Raw genomic sequence first — 23,302 nt, 5'->3', positions numbered from 1 at the left:
TCCTTTATTGAAGTGCAAACAAAGAAAGTTTGCACATGAAATATCTTCATGACTGGAGTGAAGATACTTCATGTGCAGATGTAGAATATCTGCTATTTAGCAATATCCAATTTTTTTTACATTAATTTTTAGCGGTGACCGAATCTGATAAAATAATTTTAAATAAAAAAGGAAAGGATAATTTCCTATATATGAAGTGAAGTTGTGACAGATAAAAGTGATTACATAGTTTCTCCTGAAGCATCGAACAGTTCCTTTTTGATACCGTACAGATAAGCACTATGAACCTGTAAAAGCTGAACTTTTTTGTATTTAAGGATAATGATGAAGCTTTCACAAGGAAACTGGGAACTTTAAATTATCTTTATATTCTACAGAAGTAGGAAAGGAACTGATACTCCAAAGAAGATACGAAAGAAATACGTTTTTTTTTTTTTTTTTGAGAAAGATTGTGAAAATATTATTTCTTTTGTTTTAGAGGAAAAAAAAGGTGAGTTACAGCTGAAGAAACTGTGTGTTATGAGTTTAAAGTTTGTGTATTCTCACAAAATCCTGCGATTCTGAAGAGAAGAAATCTTATGTAATATTTATGTTCTTAACTGTGTTAAATGTGTGGGCCTTTATATTCTCTTTAGGTGATAAATTTAGTTGAAATGCAAAATTGTAATAGTGCTTTCGAAACAAACATTTGACACACACACAGTTTAAGATAATACAGAAACACCAACTATTTCTCCAAAAGAAAGTGAAAACACTATACAAAAAAAAAATGGTGCAGCAGACAGCAGATATCTAAAAGAAAAGAATTTTTTCATAATCGTTCAAAAAAAAACGTATTTCTTTCATATCTTTTTTGGAGTATCAGTTCCTTTCCTACTTCTTTAGAATATGAAGATAATTTTAAAGTTCCCAGATTCTTTGTGGAAGCTTCCTCATTATCCTTAAATACAAAAAATTCAGCTCTCATGGGTTTATAATGCTTATCTGGAATATGTTTTCTGCATATAGTATCAAAATGAACTGTCCAATGATTCCTTCTCAAAATTCTTCCATCCTTCTCAGAAGACAGGAATCAAAGTGTTTAATTAGATGAGCTAAGACTAATTGTTCAACTCCTAATCATTTACAGGAAGAACTCTCAACTATCAAACAATATATTAAATTAAATGATTTCTCCAAAAGGACTACACAACATCTGTTTGACTCCTATAAACCTAACCCAAGCAACAAGGAATCAATATGTGGAGGTCCAATCCCATACATTTCTGGCATTTCAGAATCAATTTCAAGAATTCTGAAGAAATATGATTTAGTAGTGACTTTTATTCCTATTAATAAACTCTCAACATATTTCTCCTCTTCTAAAGATAAAAGCTCTCCTATGTCTCTTCCAGGTGTATACCAAGTTCCATGTGACTGCCATCTTTCCTACTTCAGACAAACTGGACACTCAACAGTGTACAGACAATACAACAAAAGAATACAAAAACATCAATCATATATTTCCCACAAAAAATCTGATAATCTGGATTAGAATAAAATAGAATAGACAGACAACAACATTCTGTGGTCTGAAACACACCTTCTACATAAATGTCAGTGCAAATTTGAAAGCCTATTTAAGGAGAGTGCTGAGGTGATGCTTCACCGCCCTAACTTGAATCGGAATGACTGCCTATCCTTATCAAAAATATAGAAAGTTTGATTTGAATAACAAATTAAAGTGTTTTTTTTCTACTATTAAGACCAAGAATGATATTTTATAAAGACATAAGGTCTTAAGAAACCAACTAAATACTACATCTATCTGATGATCTGTTGAGTTTGATATTATAAGTTTTATATCTACCCTATATATATAAAATGATAAGCCTTTTTATGTCAAGTTTTTTGAAATTCAAGGGCTACCCTGAGTGTCGAGTCTTCAAAATTCAAGTCATCAGAATTCAAGGAGAACCAGGCCACCAGGCCAGAAATCGGGGGGGACCCTTTTGAGTATTCAAAATCATCTAAGTCATCGGAATTCAAGGAGAACCGGCCTACCAGTCCGAAACTCGGAGGGCTGGGTGCCGTACGAGGCAGGGGGGGGGGGTTCCCCCTTTTGAAGACTCAACACTCAGGGGCTACCCTCAGTGTTGAGTCATCAGAATTCAAGGAGAACCAGACTACCAGTCCAGAACACAGGGGGTTGGGTGCCGTAGCCCCCCCCCCCCCCCCAGTGTGTGTGTGTGTGTGTGTGTACAATTTATTTTACACTCTTATGATTAACCTTTTCTTCAGTGAAAGCATAACGCTATTGGCAATTTAACATCATGTGGCTTGTTCTATTTCGAATAAATCAATTGTTTGCATTCTACTTTGTAACAACTGTTTTTTAAGCCACTGAAGATGGTCTGTTAATTTCAGATTGAAATATATGGCAGTATATTTAATACTTTCGCCTTGTGTTTTCATGTATATTATTATTATTAAGAGAGACTTCCAGGGAGTCAGGGACTCATCGAAGGAAGGCCACATACTACAAGCACCAGCTATCACTATCATATTTATTCTTGAATTCATTCACAACATTCAATGACAATCCATTCCAATCACACACCATCCTATGATAGAAAAATCTAGCGCTTACCCCCTTCTTAGCAGCATTCATTCTCAGCTTCCCAGGATGCCCTTCTGTCCTTTCCCTCACCCTCCATAAATTGAAACATTCCATCAATTGGAATCCTGTATGACCCTTTCAGAAGTTTGTAAGTTTCAATCATATCACCCCTCTTTCTCCTGTTTGCTAGTGTCTGCAGTCTACAAATTCTCAATCTGTCTTAATAATCAGTATTCCACAATCCTGATATAATTTTTAACACTCTCCTTTGCACTCTTTCCAATATATCAGAATCACAATGGAAACCAGGAGACCAGAAATACACATGATAGTCCAAGTGAGGTCTTATCAAGGCCTTGTAAAGAGGTAAAATGACATTCTTATCTTTCCATGTGAATTCGTTTAGCATGCAATTATCTTTTGAGTTGTATTTGCAATCTTTGCTATATTGCCCTGAACTTCAACTTCCTATCTACTAACACTCCAAGATCCCTAGCCTCATCAGTTTCTTCAAGCATAATTCTACCAATATAATACGACATTGGATATCTAATCAATCCAAAGTGAATGAATTTACTGACATTGAACTGACATCCATTTTCCCATGCCCACAATTCCAGCCTATTGAAATCATTCAGCAAGTACGCGTGGATAGGCTTATGTGTTCGTCAGACATGTTGTAATAGGTTTCACGGTATAAAAAGAACACAGATGGTTGCCATCAAGCCTACTATGGACAGACAGGAAGAAATGTGGACATCCGCCTCAGTGAACACAAAAAATATATCCAACACCTTCGCTATGGTAAGTCGGGTCTGGCAGACCATGCTTTGGATACCCCTGCACACAGGATCAATTGGAAAGAAACAAAAGTAATGCACAGAAGCTTCTACAAGTCAGAGAGGTGTTCCTGGAATCAACAGAAGCCTTGAAACATACTCCAAACCTTAACAAGTATGGCTGTATAAATCTACCAAAGATTTGGGAGACAGTCATCCTAAGACCAAATTAATATTTATTACTTTTATTTTTTATCATTTGGACTACTATTTCAAAACTTTGAATTTTTTTTTTTTTTAACCTAGATGGTGCCATATTAGGACTTCTTTAGTCTTGTGTTGCACGCTGCAATCACTTATACTGTCCCCACTGTTACACCGGATTGTGGTTGTCTTGCCCTTGTAACAAACTTTGTGTTGTGTGCTCTGAAGATGCTGGATATAATACCAGTGAAATATTAGATTTTAAGTTATTAAATAGTTATTTTCTTAACCATCTGTGTTCTTTTTATACCATGAAACCTATTACAACATTCAGCAAGTACTGTATATCAACAGCATACCTGATTACCCTACCTATCTTTGCATAATCAGCAAATACTTTGCATAATCAGTCAAATCCTTCCAAATATCATTAACGTATAGATTGAATAACAGTGGACCAAGCACTGATCTTATTCTATCTAACCTATCCATGCTAATATTCTATAATCCGAACCCATATTCTCCAATTTATGCAACAGTCTACCATGCTGTATTCTGTAAAGCCTTAGCAAAATTCAAAAGTATCATGGTGTATCCATTCCCCTTGTCTAGTTTAATGGCAACATTGTTATAGAATGTGAGCAAGTTGCTAAAACATGACCTTCCTTTTGTAAACCCATGTTGTTCATTGCAAACTAGAGATTCACTGTCAACCCATTTCTGAATGCGAGCCCTAACCAATTTTTCCAAAATCTGCACCACCACCACCACTCCTGAGATACTATACAGTCACAAATTCCAGTTGTCACTAAATACAGTGTGTTAGCGTCATATGCTGTATTTAATGCTACAATGAAATTGTTTTGCTTGCAGCTATGCAGTATGATGTCTTTTTTGGGGGGAATTTTTTTTTTTACTATTTCATTTCCATACTGAACTAAAGATATATATATAGTCAGTGGTGAGCTATAAGGGGCTCACACGAGCCCTTTGTTAAATTTTTCTCAAATTTGCGAGCCCGTTGTTCTTCTTGTTTAATAATCTTGTAGAACTAGAAAATACCACCGCGGAATATATACATGCTACTATAATTGCTACTTTAAATTCATATGGATTTTCTTATAACTATTTAAAAAATCATTTAATTGCATTTCCCAACATTGTGATTTGGCATTGCGTAGCTCATCGTTTACAATTAGCATTAGACGATTCAATAAAAAACATTAAAGAAATAAATCATTTTGAAATATTTATGGATAAATTATATGCTTTTTATTATCAATCACCAAAAAATCAACAAGAATTAAATATGATTGCAAAAGACCTTAGTATCAAAATTTTAAAGATCGGCCGTGTGTTTGGAGCATGATGGGCAGCTTGCAGTTTACGAACGGCTCTTGCTTTGTGGAAAAATTACCCAGCTTTATGAAAGCATTTTGAATCGAACGATAAATATAAGGGTTTTTTAAACCAACTTCTCAATTTGGAAATTTATTTTATTTTATGAAATTTTAAAAGATCTAGCATTAATGATTGATATCCTACAGGAATTATCATATCTGTCAGAAGCTCTACAAAGTCACAATATAAGTATTATAAGGGCTAAGTTAGTAGCTCCCCCTCTTTTTTTTTTTGGCGAACGATGCGAGCTCTTTGTTAAAATTTCCATAGCTCACCACTGTGTGTGTGTGTGTGTGTGTGTGTGTGTGTGTGTGTGTGTGTGTGTGTGTGTGTGTGTGTGTGTGTGTGTGTGTGTGTGTGTGTGTGTGTGTGTGTGTGTGTGTGTGTATACAAGAATACTTATATCATTCCTATACTAAGAAATTAAAGACATCATTCCTATACTAAACTAAAGATACAGGTGCTATTTCAGAATTGGAGAGTTTAAATATATCAATTAAATACAGAATTTCTGTAATTATTGGTTTCTAACATATCCTGAAATATATTTAGTTTCAATGGAAGCACTTGTCCCTTTCATTGCACAGGTGTTGAAGTATTCAAGTATTTTGGCAACAAAATTATATTCTGTGTTCTAACTGATCACAGAACAGTACATAGTGTCAGTTGTTTACATATTGTATTAAAGAGTGAAAAATCAAAGTTAGGAATTAGAATATTTCATGTGACCTGATATTTGATAAAAGGATTAAACTGAAGGATCTAATCGAGGTATCAAAGGAGAATTTTTATTTTATTTATTTACTGAAATAAGAGAGCCAAAAGGCTTCACTTCAGTGATGCACAATTATTCAAATTAAGTGGATATTGAATGCAACATTATTTCAAAGCCGAATAGAAAAACTACAAGAGTTTCGTGCCTAATACAGAAACTATAAAAGTTTCGGCGGATCCAAGCATAAGCAAACCTTTCATGACAGGGGTAATTATTATTATTTTTTTTTTATAGCCATGGATTTCACCGTATCTTTATTTTAAATGTACTGAAATGGGAGAAGCAGATGTGTGTGTGTGTGTGTAAAGATTGAAAAGTTTTTTATCATCATCATCAAATTCCTGACATGTATCCTCAAGGGATGTACAGGATATGAGAGTACTATATGAAAAACTTACATCACCACTAACTTCCTATCAACAATTTTCTTCCAAATCAGTCTGTTACCTGTCAAGACTCCAACATTATCAGATCTTATATTTCTGTCTTCTAAGGCCTTTTTTGTACTGTATTAATCCACCTACACCTTGGTCTTCCTCTTGGTCTATTTCCTTCCAATCTGGCAGAGAACACTTGTTTTGCTAATCTTTCTTCTCCAGTCTGGTTAAGTGACCATACCTCCTGAGATTAGCTCTGCTAACACATTTCTGGATGTTAATGTCAAGTTCTTTCCAAATATTCTTGTTTTTAAATATGATATTGTCATTGATGTCATCTGTTCATGCTTCTAATCTTTCTCAGGACTCTCATATCTATCTGTGGTCTCTAGTCTTTGGTCAAGTGTTTTATTTCTAACCCAGCTCTCAGATCCATAAGTTAAAATTGGTTCAAACACTGTCTTATATACAGCCAATTTAGTTTTTTGACTAATTTCTCTCTTATTCCATATAAATTTCTTCAGTTGACTTCCCACCATACTGGCTTTGTTGATTCTGTTGTCTATTTCCATATTTAATTTACCATCTTCACTAAAAATTGTGCGTGCATAGGTAGCTGTAATGTTTTACTTATTCTATAGGTTCTCCATTCATAATTATTATTATTATTATTTGACACCTTCAGGGAGTCCTAAGACTCATCGAGGGAGGGCACCTACTCTACAACTCTCCGTCTCCACCACTCAACCTCATCCACAAACCACCTCATCTACACCAATGCCATTTACTGTCCACCATCACCACTATTATTTTCACAGACAATCACAAACATCCATGCCCACCGCGGGATTCGAACCCGCAGCCTTTTGGCTGGAGAGCAGATACATTAACCACTCGGCTAATCAGGCCGGCAATGCAGTTGATATTTTCAATGCTTCTGCCTTTTTCATTGTTTTTGTCATGTTATTGCTGATTTTCATACCAAATGTATTACAACAGTTATTCAATTTAGTCAGGAAATTTTGCAGACTTGTACTGGATTTATTTAAATGTATAACATTATCCATATAAAGTGAAGAAAATACAGAACTGACAGTAGCTGGGTGAAGGACATGCTACAGAAAAAAAATGTAGACAAGGTTATGGTAGTCTGAGTTACCAAGAATTACCTTGCATCTTTTCTCCATGTGAATTTGTGCAAATTTTTATGTTGGAGCACTATGTTAGTAATAACCAGTGCATGTCCTGAGAAGAAACCCAACAGGTATTTGCCATCATTATTAAATTCTTCAAATTTTTCAAAAATATTTTTGTATGTCTGACAATCATTTCCTTCTCTTCTATTTAGATCCACAACAAGGACCAACTTTTCCTTTTTCATTATGTCAGTTGCTTTCTCTAACACCTCAAAACATTTCTCCTTCTACCTTAATAGAACCTTCTGTGGGACCATAGGCACAAATAAGCCTCGTTGTCCGGTTCTCCATTCTAATATTTGCCCACATCACCCTACTTGATATTGCCTGCCATTCAAGAATATCTTTGTTAGTGTTGAATACTATAGCTACTTCTTTATTGCTTGAATATAACATTTTGTATTTATTGCTTAGAAAGATCTGACCAGTTTTTGTCTTTTTTGTTTCAGTCATGCCTATTATGTCGATCTGGTACTTATCCAATTCCTCAGCCAGCTCCATTTCTTTGCCATTCAGGCTTCTTATGTTGACAGTATCGATTTGAACTCTGATGATGTTGAGTTAGGATGTGTTTCAGGATTTGTTCCAGTAGCTGAGTTTTTGCTGTTTCCCTGGTAAAAACAACAGGGGCCTCGTTTAAAGGAACAACACCCCAGTCAGCAAGAAATTCTGTCATGTTGTACCACCATTTCACACTGTAGTTTAAGCCAATAAGAAATACAATTATTTGGATAAATCCAAATTGCCAGCCCATCCTCGTTCATTCAGTATCCAGGTAGATACCTAACAGGGTACATCACGAGAAGGCGAGGACTGGACATTAAGTCAGTCTTGGTCAGTTCTCTGCATTCCTTTAAAGGCAATGTGGAGGTCTCCTCTCAGTTATACAGCTTTGATCCTTAAGTACCCCAAGTAAAAAAGTTAAGTGTAATAATTAAGATATTTCATGTGACTTGATATTTGATAAAAGTAGAAACCAAAGAGGGATTTTTATTTTATTTATTTTTTTTATTTTTTTTTTTGTAGCCATGGATAAAAATTCACTGTACTATTATTTTAAATATACTGAAGTGTGAGATGTAGGTGTGTGTGTGTGTAAAGAGTGCTAAAAAAATTAAAGTAGTTGATGGAACTGCTATCAGGTTACATAAAAGGCAGCACTTTCAACTGAAATTATTAATGCCAAATCGACATTAAATAACAAAATACTGTAATTTGAGTTAGGTATTTGAGTTTTCCTTATCTTTGCAATTTATATTTTGAAATAAAAATTTATATTAATATTAATTTTTTTTATTCAGAATAATTTTCTTATGTTTTTATGTTTCAATAAATTTTTTGTTTATTAATATTTATTGATTGTCTTTCAGTATTGCTTTTTTGAAAATTTAAGAAATTAACATTAAACTGGTATTTATGAAAATTTTTACTGAATTACCAGTAACTGAAAAAGTTTGTAAATTTGCAATCCCTTACTTTTAACCACAAGCCATGAAAACATGTGTAGAAATACAAGTGGTTGCTCTTCATGTTTCCAAGGCATCTGATTGAGTTTGGCATTGTGGCCTTCTTACCAAGCACCCTTCTTATAGAATTCCTCATCCTACCCTTTGTGAATGGATGGCCAGCTTTCTTTCCAATCATTCATTGTAAGTGGGTCATGATAGATAGTTTCCTTTAATCAAATTTTTCAATTAATGCTGGAGTATCCCAGGACTTTGAGCTTTCATCTACACTCTTCCTCTTATACATCAATAATCATCTTTCTCTGACATCCAATCCTATTCATAGCTATGGAGATCGCTATCATCTACATTCCTCCTCTTCATTTACAAAACCTTGTATTGGTGGTGTGGTGATTCAAACTTCAAGATAAGTTTTAATTCCACCAAAATGTAATCCTGTGTAATTTTCAAGAAAAAATCCTACACTTCTCTCTTCCTTACATCTGATAATATTCTGCTTGCCAACAATGATCAGTTTTCACTTCTGAGGTTGACATTCACTCTAGCCTATCCTGGCTAAAAAAAAAAAATTCCTCAAAAAGAGAATACCAAAAAAATTTGGTATTCTCTTTTTGTTCTAAAAACTCTTCTGCTCAACTCCAGACTCTTTATAAATCTTGGCCTTAGAATACTGTTCTCACATTTGGGTGGGGCAAATAAAGCCTCCTTCAGAATGCTTGGTAATATTCAGAAGAGAACTATTTACTTAATAGATGACACCCCTCCTCCATCATCTCTCTTTTTCTCTCTCTCTCTCTCCAGCTGCTGAACATGGCCACTACAATTCCTCCACTTTCATCAAATCATACAAACATGAGCAGCTGCTGGTCAACATCCATTTATACAGCTCAGCTCCAAACTTATCAAACCAACTGCTTATTCCTTCATTCAATATAATTCTGTTCTTTGGAGCAGTCTTTCCCCTTCCCCCATACTGTTTTCTCCAATGATTACAACCCTCAGCTCTCCTCAATACTTTTGTCATAAAACTAGAAACATCTTGTTGTGTGTTGGGGGGGGGGAGGAAGGGGGGTGCTAATATTAAAAAAAAAAATTTTTAAACCTGAGGAAACTAGATGTAAATGTCAGTTCTCAGAGACAGATATGATCTTGTCTGGCAACTGGTTATAATCAAAATTAAGGGAAGGTGAAGTGAGATCTTCTTCTTCCTCCTCCCCACCACCTTTTTTTAAGGAACTTTTTGGTGAACCATCTGAACAGAAGAACAGTGTTCTATAGCTGGCAAGATTTAGAATTTGCACAGCACAGAGAAAGTGGATTTGTTTGGAATGAAGTACTACCTGCAGCTGAAGAGAAAACTAAGCTTTCAGCAGGATACAATCTAAATCTGATGTGAAATGTTTGAGCCATGAATAGCTGGATATAAATAAATGCTAACTGTAAGAGGTAATTGTAACTACAGTTTGAAATATATATCAATTTAATATAATCTATTATTTTTGTTTCCAGTGAATAAAATAATCATACTACAGCTTTCTTAACATAGTTATTGTGAACTGCTTCTATACACAATTTAAAGCAAGATTCTCAAAACATTAACTTTAAGATTTTATTATTATATAAGCTTAATTACAGAGGATCTGCTTTAAAAAATAATGTTTTTTTCTCATAACAAACAGAACTCTCTCTCTCTCTCAATGACACCACACCCAATCCACAATCTAGTCAATTTCATTCACTCCTGTCCTCCCCATTTATAATCTCCCTTTTAATATCATTCAATTATATTTTAATAATATTTCTTATTTACCATTGAAGTAGGTTTACCAGCATTAACTCTTTCTGCTGCTGACTGTAGCTGTGAAGAAACTCCTCTCAGAATAACATGCCTTAGAACTGAACCATGAATACCATATAATGGACTCTTTCCGGTATTCCTAGAGAAATATGGAATAAATAAATAACGAAATACTAAACAAAAGGTTTTGATAAAATAATTTGTTTAGAATGCATAACATTCAACTTCTCTGCAGAATTTATGTAAACTACATGCTTTCATGATTTTATTCACCACTGCGATGTTGTATAAATAAACAAGTTGGACAAGATGTATACTATACATATGTGGGATATCTGAATTTCAATACAGATATCCTATACAGTATTAGTATACATCTTTGTATTGAAATTCAGAAATCCCACACCTATTTAATTGTCATCTTGGTTGGCTGAGTGGGCATTGTCTCCATCCTCCAACCAACAGACTATGAGTTCCAATCTCAATACTGTTGTTTAAGAGATACTTGTGCCTTGAGGTTTCTTTAAATTAACACAAAAAACATAGCCGATCTGAGCTTTCAATAGGTGTGCTAAAAATCTAGCTATTTGGTAAGTAGGTGAATCTATACAGTCAAGAATTGGCAACTCCCGCTCATTCAAAAAAAAAAAAAAATTCTTCGGATTTTCTAGATAAAGTGAAAAATGTTTTCCTACAACCCACTGATATACTGGTTAGCTCTGATATAGAATCTCTCTTCACAAATATTCCTCTTGAGGATACACTACATCTACTTTCAGAAGCAGTTCCACATGATATAGTGAAATTATTCAACTTTGTTATGCGCTCTAGATATTCTATTTGCCAAAATAATTTGTACAGTCAAGTTGAAGGAACCGCAATGGGAAGTCTCCCCTGCACTTCATAACTTTTATTTATAATATTTAGAAGACATGCTCCTTTTCTCATCCACACATCCTCAGCCTTCATTTTGGGTTCATTATACAGATAACATTTTTGCTATCTGGACCCATAATGAAGACCCATTATGTTAGATAAAAAAAAAAAAAAAGTAGGTAAACAATCTAAATCCACGAATTAAATTTAATGGAAATAGAAAAATGCAACAAATTGTCCTTTTAGATATTCCACTGCTCTGCTCACCATCCATCACAGAAGACTGGAATTATAAAAACTTTATTGTAACATGCTAATACTATTTGTTCTACACTTCAACTATTACAGCAGGAACTCTTAAACATCAAATGATACATGAAATTCAATAGCATCTCAGAAAGAAACACGCAAAGCTCTTAATATAATTTTAGCTCAAATAACAAGGAAATAGTATGTCGAGTTCCAATCCCATACATTTCTGACATCTGAGAACTTATTTCTAGAATTCTTAAAATCTAATTTAGTGTCTACAGGAAAACTTCACTTAAAGCAATTAATTAATCCATCAATTAATGCATGCTAAGCAAAACCGCATTAAGCGAATACAATAAACAATAGGAATAATGATAATTCAATCCATCAGTTAGTGTAAATTTGGAAAAAAAAAATTACAGCATAAGCAATATTAGAGGATAAAATCAAAGTTAATAAAAATCAATTGCTTAAATTTTTATTTAATGTCTAAACATTTGATTGAGCTATTTTTTTTTTACAAAAAAATTAGTAACGATGTTTGAATCGTACTTGACTTTTTCATCTTGTCATGCAATTTGCGATAGCTGGCGATCGCTTTATCAAGATTTCGGCAGACTTCGAAGCTTCGTTCCACATCAGGATCAGCATCAAACAAAATTTCCTTAGCATACTCAATGTGATTGAAAACTAGTTCAAGTTCTTTGCAGTTAGCTTCTTAGTTGTAACATTCTCTTCCTGTTCGCACTCCTTTTCTTCTTCTTCTTCATATGCACACTGTTCTTCTAGTTGAAGGAGATCATTCTCGCTTAACTGTTCTGAATGGGAATCGAGCAAGTTTCTCACATCTTCATTATCCAGTTCATTAAATCCAAGTTCTTTTTCAATTGTGCTCATTTCTTCAATAATGTTAGATCTTGGATTTTGAGAATGATAAACTAACGTATGCTTGAGTTTAAAGTTGCCTTCTGCATTGCTTCCTAATAAAAGCGTAAGATGAGCTTTAGATACTTTATATCCTGGTTGAGATGCTTCAGTTTCAGCTAGGAAAGTTTTTGTTGCCATATGCTTTCAAAAGAGACCAATTTCGTTGATGCTGAATATTTGCCGATCGTCATAATCACCCTCCTGAATTATGCTTTGCAATTCTTCAGGAAACTTCGCTGCACAATCTTTATCAGCAGTAACAGATTCTCCAGTTATTCTTACCCTATGCAGTCCAGTTTGATTTTTAAAACGGTCAAATCATCCTAAACTCGCAGTAAAGCTTTCACATTCCTCTTGAAATTTGGTTTCTTTCAACAAAATAAAAATATTGAGAACTTTGGCCTGAATATTCTTTGTACTAAGAAGTATTCTTTTTTGGTTATAATCCTCAATCAAGAGTGACAGAAGATGCTCCATCTCGATCATTAAATGGCTTCTATTTGAGTGATCTGCATATTTAAAGAAGCACTAGTAACTTTTCCTTGGTCTTCGTATTTAATATAGTCCAAACTGTAGACTCACTGTATCCCAGGTCTCACACAATCACTGTATTACTAGTGCCCCTTTCATGTCTCTTAACGACTTCCAGCTTTTCTGCTTGCTGCAGATTCATGACAAAAAATTTCGCATAATGTAAAAAATTCGCATTAACTGATTAATCACTTGTTAATCGCATTAAGCGAGGTTTTCCTGTACTTTTCTTCCTATTAACAAATCAGAAGCATTGTTTCCATTTTCAAAAGTTTAATGGGCGCCTCTAGTTCTCCCTGGTGTCATCCAAATTCCGTGCGACTCCCATGGTTCTTACTCGCTCTGTATAAAAGAGAATACAAGAATACACCAATCTTATATTCATCATCAGCCACTGTTAATCTACTGCTGGATGAACGACTTTCCAAGATTACTCCAAAAGCAGTCTATCAATGGCTCTCTTTCCTCATGTCACTTTTGCAAATTTGATCATATCATCAATCCACTGCAATTTGGGTTGGTGTCATGGTCACTTTTCCTCTTGAGGAATTCAATCCAGTACTTCTTTTGTCCATCGTTGATCTTGTCTTCAATCAATATGCCCAACAATGCTATTTCTTTAGACATAGACAACTTTTCCATTTTGCAAGCTTTGGATGCTCCACATAATTCTTCTGGTAAAATTTGTGACACTTCAGTTATTTTGTAGTTGTCTTCATCTTCATTTGATTTGTCATCCTGATTATAATATTGAGTAAAATTCTTCAGTTCTTTTTGCTATTGCATATCTAGGGAGTCTCCATAGCTCAATTGGGATCGATGACACCCTTTGGTCAGAAAGACCTGTGATTGATTTCTATCCATCATATGAGGAACCTTTATCTGGTCTCTTTCAACTAAAGGTGAGTTACTCGGTCTTATATGGAGGTAGAGGGTTTTTCACCTGGAAACTCTGGTTTCCAGGTTTAGTGTTCCGATTAATTTCTCTCTTATTCCATATGAATTTATTCAATTGACTTCCCACCATACCAGCTTTGTTGATTCTGTTGTCTATCTCCATATTTAATTTATGATCTTCGCTAAAAATCGTGCCTAAGTAGCTGAAATGTTTTACTTGTTCCACAGGTTCTCCGTTCACAACGCAGTGACATTTTCAACAATTCTGCCTATTTTCATTGTATTTGTCTTTTTATTGCTGACCTTCATACCATATCTATTACAACAGTTATTCAATTTAGTCAGAGAATCTTGCAAACTTGTAACGGATTTATTTAGAAGTATAACATCATCCGCATAAAGTAAAGAGCTGACATTAACATCTCCAATTTTGATATCATGTTTAATACCACTTTACTTCATAATGTGATCCATATAGATAATGAATAACAGAGGGGATAATGTACATCCTTGTCTCACACCAGATTTAACATTAAAATATCTTCCTGTACTTCCTTCAATTCTAAATGCTGACTTACAACTCAAATAAAGACTAAGTATTGCTTGATATAATGTCCCATTGACACCATATAACTGCAGAGTATTGAATAGCTTCTCTCTTGGCACCTTGTCATATGCCTTTTCCAGATCGACAAAACTTAAATACAGATCTTTGTTATATTCCCATGCTTTCTCGACTATTTGTCGTAAAGTGAAGATCTGATCCTGACAGCCTCTATTTGGCCTGAATCCAGCTTGTTCTTCACCAAGCTTTTCTTCCACAATTCTTCTCAACCATTTCCCAAGTATACTTGCATAGATCTTGCCAGGAACACTCAGTAGGGAAATATCCCTGTAATTCTCACATGCAGTTTTATTTCCCTTTTTATATATGGGTACTATGAGAGCTCTACTCCAATCATCTGGAATTCGTCCCTCTGTCCAGGCTTTCTGAACTATGCAGTGCAGCCGCTGTAAGACTCTTATACCACCATACTTCAGCATTTCTGGTCGAATATCATCTACTCCTGCTGCCTTTTCCACATTTCAAGCCTTTGATGGCTTTTTCTACTTCAAGTATGGATATGTATTCCTGACTGCATGCCTGGTCAGTGTTTTTTACCACTGTGCTGTCATCGCTGCTTGTTTCATTTAGCAGTTTTTCAAAGTAATTACTCCATACTTGAAGAATATCTTTTTCTCCCGTTTTCATGTCACCTTTATCATCTCTAATTCCTTTTATAGTACTCTTTCCTCCATTCTTAAGCTTCTTCAACAACCTCCAGAATATTTTGCCACCTTCTTGGTATTTATTTTCTATATTCTTGCCAAAGTCCTCCCATGACTTTTGTTTAGCTAGTTTTACACAGTGTTTAGCATTCTTGCATTCTATATTCTCTAAGAGCACAAGCTGACTTATTTGACAGGAACTTTTGGTATGCTTTCTTCTTTTCCTTCACTGCCTCTTTAACTTCCTGTCCACCAGGGAGTTCTGATTTTTTTATCCTTAGACAACCTCACCACATGCCTCTCTGGCAGAATCAATCAATGTTTTCTTCAGAGTTTGCCACTGAATCTCCAAGGTTTGATTCCTGTTCTCAAACTCTTTCATTTTTTCTTCAATAATCTTTGTGTATTTTAGTCTACAGCTCACATCTGAGAGCTGCTCAACTTTTATTCGCTTTAAAACTTTCTTACATGTTATTCTTTTCAATATGAAATTCAATTTTATCCTGCTCAAGACTAAATAGTGATCACTTCCAATTTCAAATCCTCTGTACACTCTGGTGTCCTGCACCAGGGAGAAAACATCACTATCAACAATAACATAGTCAATGAGACTTTTCTTATTCCTTGCCCTTCTCTCCATGTGAATTTGTGCACATTTTTATGTTGGAACATGATGTTAGTAATAACCAGTCCATGTCCTGAGCAGAAATCCAACAGATATTTGCCATTATTATTGTCTTTGCTCTTTTCTCCAAATTTTCCCAAAATATTTTTGTATGTCTCACAATCATTTCCTACTCTGCTATTTAGATCCCCAACAAGGACCAACTTTTCATTTTTCATTGTGTCAGTTGCTTTTTCTAAAGCCTCAAAAAATTCCTCCACTTCTACATTAGTAGAACCTTCTGAGGGACCATAGGCACAAATAAGTCTCATTGTCCAGTTCCCCATTCTCATATTTGCCCACATTACTCTACTTGAGACTGACTGCCATTCAAGAAGATTAGCCTCGTATTTTGTGTTGAATACTATGGCTACTCCTTCTTTTCCTTGATTGTTATTGCCTGAATATAACATTTTGTATTTATTGCTCAGAAAGATCTCACTAGTTTTGGTCTTTTTTGCTTCAGTCACCCCTATTATGTCGATCTGGTACTTATCTAATTCCTCAGCTAGCTCCATTTCTTTGCCATTCAGGCTTCTTACGTTGATAGTACCGATCTTTAACTCTGGTGGTGTTGAGTTGGGGTTTGTTTTCAGATTTGTTCCAGTAGCTGGCTTTTCGCTGTTCGCCCTGGTTCCCTGGCGAAAACAACGGGGGCCTTGTTTAACCGGGCGACGCCCCAGCCGGCATGAAATTTTGTCATGTTGTACCATCATTTTTTATTTTGGTTTAACCAATAAGAATACAATTTGGTCGGCTAAATCCCAAATTGCCAGCCCATCCTCGTTCGTTCAGTATCAAAGTAGATACCCAACAGGGTGCACCACGAGAAGGTGAGGATTGGACATTAGGTCAGAAGCCCTGGTCGGTTCTCCGCATTCCTTTAAAGGCTATGTGGAGGTCTCCTCTCAGTTATACAGCTTTGACCCTTAAGCACCTCTACTTTATAATTAACTATTGTTAATTATAAAGTAGATTATAAAGTAGTAACTATTGTCGCCACTGATGATGGCCTGTCAATATTCAGGCTGAAATATACATCCTTAAATAAATAGTAATACTTATTCCTTGTGTTTTTCATGATAATTTAAACAAATCTCAACATGGCATGAATGTTTGTGAAAGTCTTTAGATAGCAGATGATATTCTCCACCAGTGTGAGATCACCAACCTGCATATTAGAAGCTAGAAGTGGAAAAAGTACTACAGATATCTGGTTTCTAGAGAAGGTTTTTAAGAATATCAAGCAACCATATTATCTAAAAGCTTTTGTACTTTTCAGTATTATTATTATTATTATATGGGTACCTCCATGGAGTCCGAAGACTCATCACGGGAGACCCGATCTATCATACCTCTCCTTGAACTCATTAACAGAAAAAGAACTCATAACTGACTCTGGCAACCCACTGCACTCAAACAAAATCTAGTCCACAAACCCCTACTAACCACATCTTTATTCAAATGCCAGGGATGACCCCTTGTTCTGGTCCCTCTAGCCAGTGCTGAAACATTTTCCCTGCATCGGTCCTATAAAAACCCTTTAGGCAACTTAAATAGTTCTATCATATCCCCTTTTTTTCTCTTACCAACCAACTTCAGTAATCCACATACCCTTAACTATCCCCATAGAGAACATTCCACAGGTCACTCACCTCTCAATCCTCTCCATCGCTATCTTATCCCCAAGAAATCCAGGAGACCAGACTTGAGCACAGTAATCCAGATGTGGGAGTATCAAGGGCTTATAAAAAGGAATGACAACTTCCTTAGCTCTACTTGTTAATGTGTTCTTCAATAGTCAAGTAATCTTATGGGCTACTTTAACAATATGTCCTCTAACCTTTAACTCTGTCTACCACCACCTCTAAATCTCTAGCTTCATCTATTTCCTGGAGTACAATGCCATCGATGTGACAGACACGGCTTGTAATCTATTTATCCCAAAATGCATATATTTCTCCACATTAAACTGATACCCATTATCTTTTGCCTACACTGACAGCCTACTTATATCATCCTGCAAGCTCTCCATGCAAAGTACTGAGAAGCATCAGGGGATTCACATAAACTATATACCAGGTGTAGGTTGCTAACAAAATGTCCTACCAAAAATAACAAAACATCCCCACTGATTGTGTAGGATACAGAGCAGTGAATTATACACACAATATGCAATTTTTGTGGCCTATAAAGAAGATCAGTGGTTCACTCAGACATTTTGATTCTTGGATGACCAATAATGTACACAGAGGAGGAGTATTTCGGAGGGATATGATAACAGCTGGATGTTATCTGAAGAAAATATGTGTACACAGAGCAACAATCAAGCATTCCAAATTCACAGCTGATACTGAAGAAATGACATCTGCAGGCAATACTGAGTCAAGGTAAACTTCAGCAGGCCTAAAATAGGCTAGCAAAGTACAACAGAACCTCTTCTGGTGTGACCAATTTTCAATTGGTGCAAAGGAATACTTTCCTCTTGAAGGAAACATCAACTAAACTTGTATGTGTTTATGCTTAAGTGCTTTGAAGTTCACACTGTATGTTTTAATGGAATGAAAAGAGCACAAAGAGAATGAATTAAAACAACAGTTTAATTAGTTCAATATTTTAGTCTGTCACAGAGATGAAATATTGGGGAAACAATATGAAAAAAAAAAATGGTAATGTGCACAGGCAGTACAAACAACGAAAAACCTCAAGTCCTAAAAAGGACATTCTCAATGTGCACTAGTAGAAAGTCTTGCTGTCAAGGAGGAGGTCAAAGAATTATGGTTTCCATATTGTGAGGAAGCTTCACATAACTAAATTTATTAAGGGCAGGTTGGTTTTAAGCGCAGCTGCTAATTCAAAAAAAGTCTTATGTTTGTACTTGCTGCATTGAAGTACAGTAGTTTACTTCCACTTGATTCTGTGGGTGGTATTTATAGAATGGTCTGCACTATACCTAAAATTGTCCAATGATGGCAGACTAGAAGATTTACCAGATGTATATTTTAGATTTATCAGATGTTCTTCCAGATGGACATATCTGGAAGAACAACTGGAAATGAGAGAGAAGGAAGATGATCTTTTGGAGAACAGATAAAGACAGCCAGCTTATTATGGAGTTGAAAAGCAATACAGAGATTGCATTTATTTAAAGTGCTAGTTATTTTTTATTGAAGTGCTTTAGCAATAGCAATGTCAGAATCTGTATCCTGAGAGGATGACAGTTGTGGGATCACTTACTTAATCCTCTTCACTCCACCTGGGAGCATAGGTCTTCCATCACCATTTTCCACTGGACTCTGTTTTTTGCTTCTGCTTTTATTTGGTTCCAGTTTTTATTAATATTTGTTATTTCTTTCAGTATTTCTATGTTCTTTTCCATGTTTCTCTTGGCCTTCCTTGTCTTCTACCCTGTGGGCTCCAATCTAGAGCCTGTTTTACTATTATTTTATCTTCTTTCCTCAACACATGCCCCAACCATCTCCATTTCCATTCTCATATCTGTTGCAACATCGGTTTCTGGTTTGTTCTCTGCCATAGTTATTCGTTTGATATTTGTTTTGGCCAATATATTCCCAGTATCATTCTTAAGCACTTGTTTAGGAAGACCTGGACAGTGTTAACCATCTTTTTGTTTAACATCCACGTTTCTGATCCATACATTAGTATTGCCTTTACATTTGAGTTAAATATTTTCATTTTAGTTTTTATAGACAAATTCTTGTTTTTCCAAATATTTATAAGTTGGTTGAAAGTTGAATAAGTCAGCTGTTTCCTTCTATTTATTTCCTTCAGTATTTGTTTATTTTGCTTTGCATTTATTTTCATTAACATTGTTTTATTTTTATTTATCCTAAGACCAATTTTTTGGCTGTTTCTACAAGTGTTGTTGTTTTTTGTTCTATATGTTGGTTCTTCTGTGAAAGTAAACAGATATCATCTGCAAAATCTAGATCATGGAGTTGGTTTGAAGTAACTATTGTAATCCTATATTTCCATGAGATACTTTTCTCATCACCCAGTCTATGACAATTAAAAACATAGTAGGGGAGAGTATACAACCTTGCCTTACTCCTGCCTTTGTTTTAAATGGTTCTGAGAGGGTATTTCCATGTATTACTTTAATGTATTACTTTAATTTCAAAATCTTCATACATTTTTTTAAATTATTCTTATTATTTTTTCTGGGAGTCTATAATGTCTAAGTAATTTCCATAGGGAAGATCTGTTTATACTGTCGAAAGCTTTTTCAAAATCGATAAAATTTAAATAGAAGCTTGCCAGCCATTCCAATGATTGTTCTATGATAATTCGCAAAGTAGCAATGTGGACAGTGCATGATCTATTGGCTCTAAATCCTCCTGTTCTGGTCTTAGTTGTTTTTCTATTTTGATTCTTTCTAGTATTATCCTTGCTAGTATTTTACTTATAACACTCAACAATGTTATACCTCTCCAATTTTTGCATTCAGATAGGGTCCCTTTTTTTGGGGTAATTTAACAAGTAATCCAGTATTCCAATCTTTAGGCTACTCTTCTTTCTGCCCTATCTTATTTAGTAAGGGATATAATATCGCTGCTATAAGTTTTGGATTTGCTTTTAGTATATCGCCTGGTATGTTATCTGCTCCCGGCGCTTTACCTGTTTGGATCTGGGTTATTGCTTTTGTAATTTCTATTTTTGTTATTTCGTTCAAATTTATATCTAATGATGCATTTTGTTCATTTAATTCTAGGCTCTGGTCATCATGAATCATTTCTTGAAATTTCTCAAAGAAGAATTCCACCCATCTATTTATCTGTTCTTTTTCATTTAATAATAGTTTTCCTTCTTTATTGTATGTAGGAACTATCCATTTGCTTCTTTTTCCACTTAATTTCCTTGTAATATCATACAACTTTCTAGTATCATTTATATATGCAGCATCCTCTGCCTCTTGTGCTAGAATTCTCTATGTATTTTCTTTTATCATTTCTTGCACTTCTTTTTATTTCTTTGTTAATTGCTCTATATCTTTCTGCTTGTTCTTGTTCAACATTTTTGCCAATCTGTAACAGTTTCTCTTTTATTCTATCTCTCTCCTCTATTTTTAGTTTGGTGTTTTCTGATATCCATTCTTTGTCTGTATTAGTTCAAAATCCCAATATCTTTTCTGATGTGCTTATTAGTATGTCTTTAATCTTAGTCCATTTTCCCTCTATGTTATCTCCTCCTCTTTTTTTGAGTTTATCCCATTTATCCTGTAGAGTTGTTATAAATTTATTTCTAATCTCTTTGTTTTTGAGTTTTTCAATTCTAAACCTATTCCTATTGTGCACTGTTTGTTTATTTTTAAATATTTTTACTTTTATGTTAGCTGTTAGGAGAAAGTGACTTGAATATGCCTCGGCTCCTCTTTTAACTCTGATATCCAGGAGTGATTTTCTCCAATTCCTTGATATAAGTACATGGTCTATTTGGTTCTTTGTCTTTCTATCTGGTGCTGTACATGTCCACTTATGTATTTTTTATGTTGGAAGAGACTCCCTCCTATTATAAGCTGATTGAACATACAAGTGTCTATAAGTAACTCTCCATTTTCATTTATTTCTCCTTCTGCATACTTTCCCATAACAGTTTCTTTATTAGTATTATCATTTCCAACCTTAGCATTAAAGTCTCCAGTTGTGGGATCAATAGAAGATTAAATATTTTGTTAATTGCAGACATCAGATAAGGAGGTTTGGCAGATGTGGTTAAGTTCATCTGTATATGATGGTTAGAAGAGAGACTGATAACTCTGTTTAACTAGTATTTTTATAATACTATGTTGTTAGGGAGAGGTGATAAGAAAATTTGTGAATGTATCTACCTCTGTGAGTAGGTTTACTATATACTGTGAAAGAAATAGTGCTATTAGGAAGAGGTGTTTTTAAAGTGTCTAGAAAGGGCAGACTATTGTTACTTTCTTTTCCTAAAGCAAACTGGAGTCTGGTGAGATGACTGTTGAAACAGAACAATAATGTATATGAGCTACATGATCAAATAGATCAATTAGATCACATGATCAAATACATAGATGGATGCTCTGAACTCTGAACACATTAGAACAGTTTTTAAAAGACAAATATCCATTGGTAACTGTGCAGGGTATGTTTTTCAAAATATTCTGTGTAGAAATTGGCAAGTGGAGGGGAGAACCCACAGCAGTATCCTTGATCTCTGTATTTTGTTTTTCCAAGTGAATTAACAGCATGAATAGTAAAATTGCAGAGATCTGTGATGTTGGGGGGGGGGGGGGAGTAATAATAATTCTCAGACTTCTCACTCAATAAGTAAGACTTCCTGTCAGCACCCAAAGACCTAGGAATGGAAATGATTAAATTTAATCATGTCCACTTTGTTTTGTGCAACTTGTATACACATTATTGTACTTTGCAAGAGTGTATCATTCAGGTGGTGATATTGGGAATGAAAGATCCAACAGGTTATACGGGAATTGAGGTGAATGAAATGGAGGTGAATAGTATATTACAAAACCTTAATGTGAATACTCTGTGGGTTTGGATGGTATACCAGCTCAGGTCTTACATGAAGTGGCAAAAGAAATGTCAGTGCCCTTGACCATTTTGTTTAATTTGAGTCTCGGGTCTGGATTAGTCCCGAGGGGGTGGAAAGAGGGGAAAATAGTTCCACTGCATAAGGTAGGATCCAAGACTACGGTTGCAAATTACCGACCGATCAGCAAATCAGGAATCCTTGTCAAGGTTTTGGAGAAAGCAGTCAAAAGAAGAATACAGGAATGGATAGATGATAACAGGATACTGTATGGGGGACAGCATGGTTTTATGAAGGGGTAGATCATGCCTCACTAACTTGCTCACATTTTATAACACAGTGACAGCTGAGCTGGATAAGGCTCTAATCATTTGCTGATTAGAGCTGGATGAGCTCTAATCAGCAAACTGCAGCATATAGGGTTGGTGAGATGAATAGGAGGGTGGTTGACGGAGAGATATCAGAGAGTAGTTTATTCAGGAGTAGAGTTCAAAATACGGCCTGTGACTAGTGGTGTGCCGCAGGGTTCTGTTCTTGGACCACTATTATTTAATTTGTTCATTAATGATATCAGAAAGGATCTGAGAGGAACTATTTATTTGTTTGCTGATGATGAAAAGCTGGGTAGAGCAATAGTGAATGCACATGATGTCAAAATTTTGCAAGATGATTTGAATAGACTGGGGGACTGGGCTTAGGAGAATGGATGTCAATTTAATGTGGCAAAGTGTAAGGTTATGCATTTTGGGGTGAAAAG

The 23,302-nt window shown here is 35.1% G+C and overlaps 1 protein-coding gene across 1 annotated transcript in view; it reads right to left on the bottom strand.

Annotated features, from left to right (window-relative positions):
• Positions 1–23,302, bottom strand: part of Vps8 (vacuolar protein sorting 8) — a 519,719-nt gene that overhangs the window by 448,315 nt on the left and 48,102 nt on the right. The window contains exon 4 of the mRNA XM_090395104.1: positions 10,608–10,734. Coding sequence (XP_090251230.1) covers positions 10,608–10,734 — 127 coding nt within the window. The remainder of the gene's footprint in view (positions 1–10,607; positions 10,735–23,302) is intronic.

This window comes from Typopeltis vanoorti, chromosome 7, assembly GCF_054136105.1.
Source record: "Typopeltis vanoorti isolate ZY-2024b chromosome 7, IOZ_Tvanoo_1.0, whole genome shotgun sequence".
Lineage (NCBI taxonomy): Eukaryota > Metazoa > Arthropoda > Arachnida > Uropygi > Thelyphonidae > Typopeltis > Typopeltis vanoorti.
This window is presented reverse-complemented; position numbering and strand designations above follow the sequence as displayed.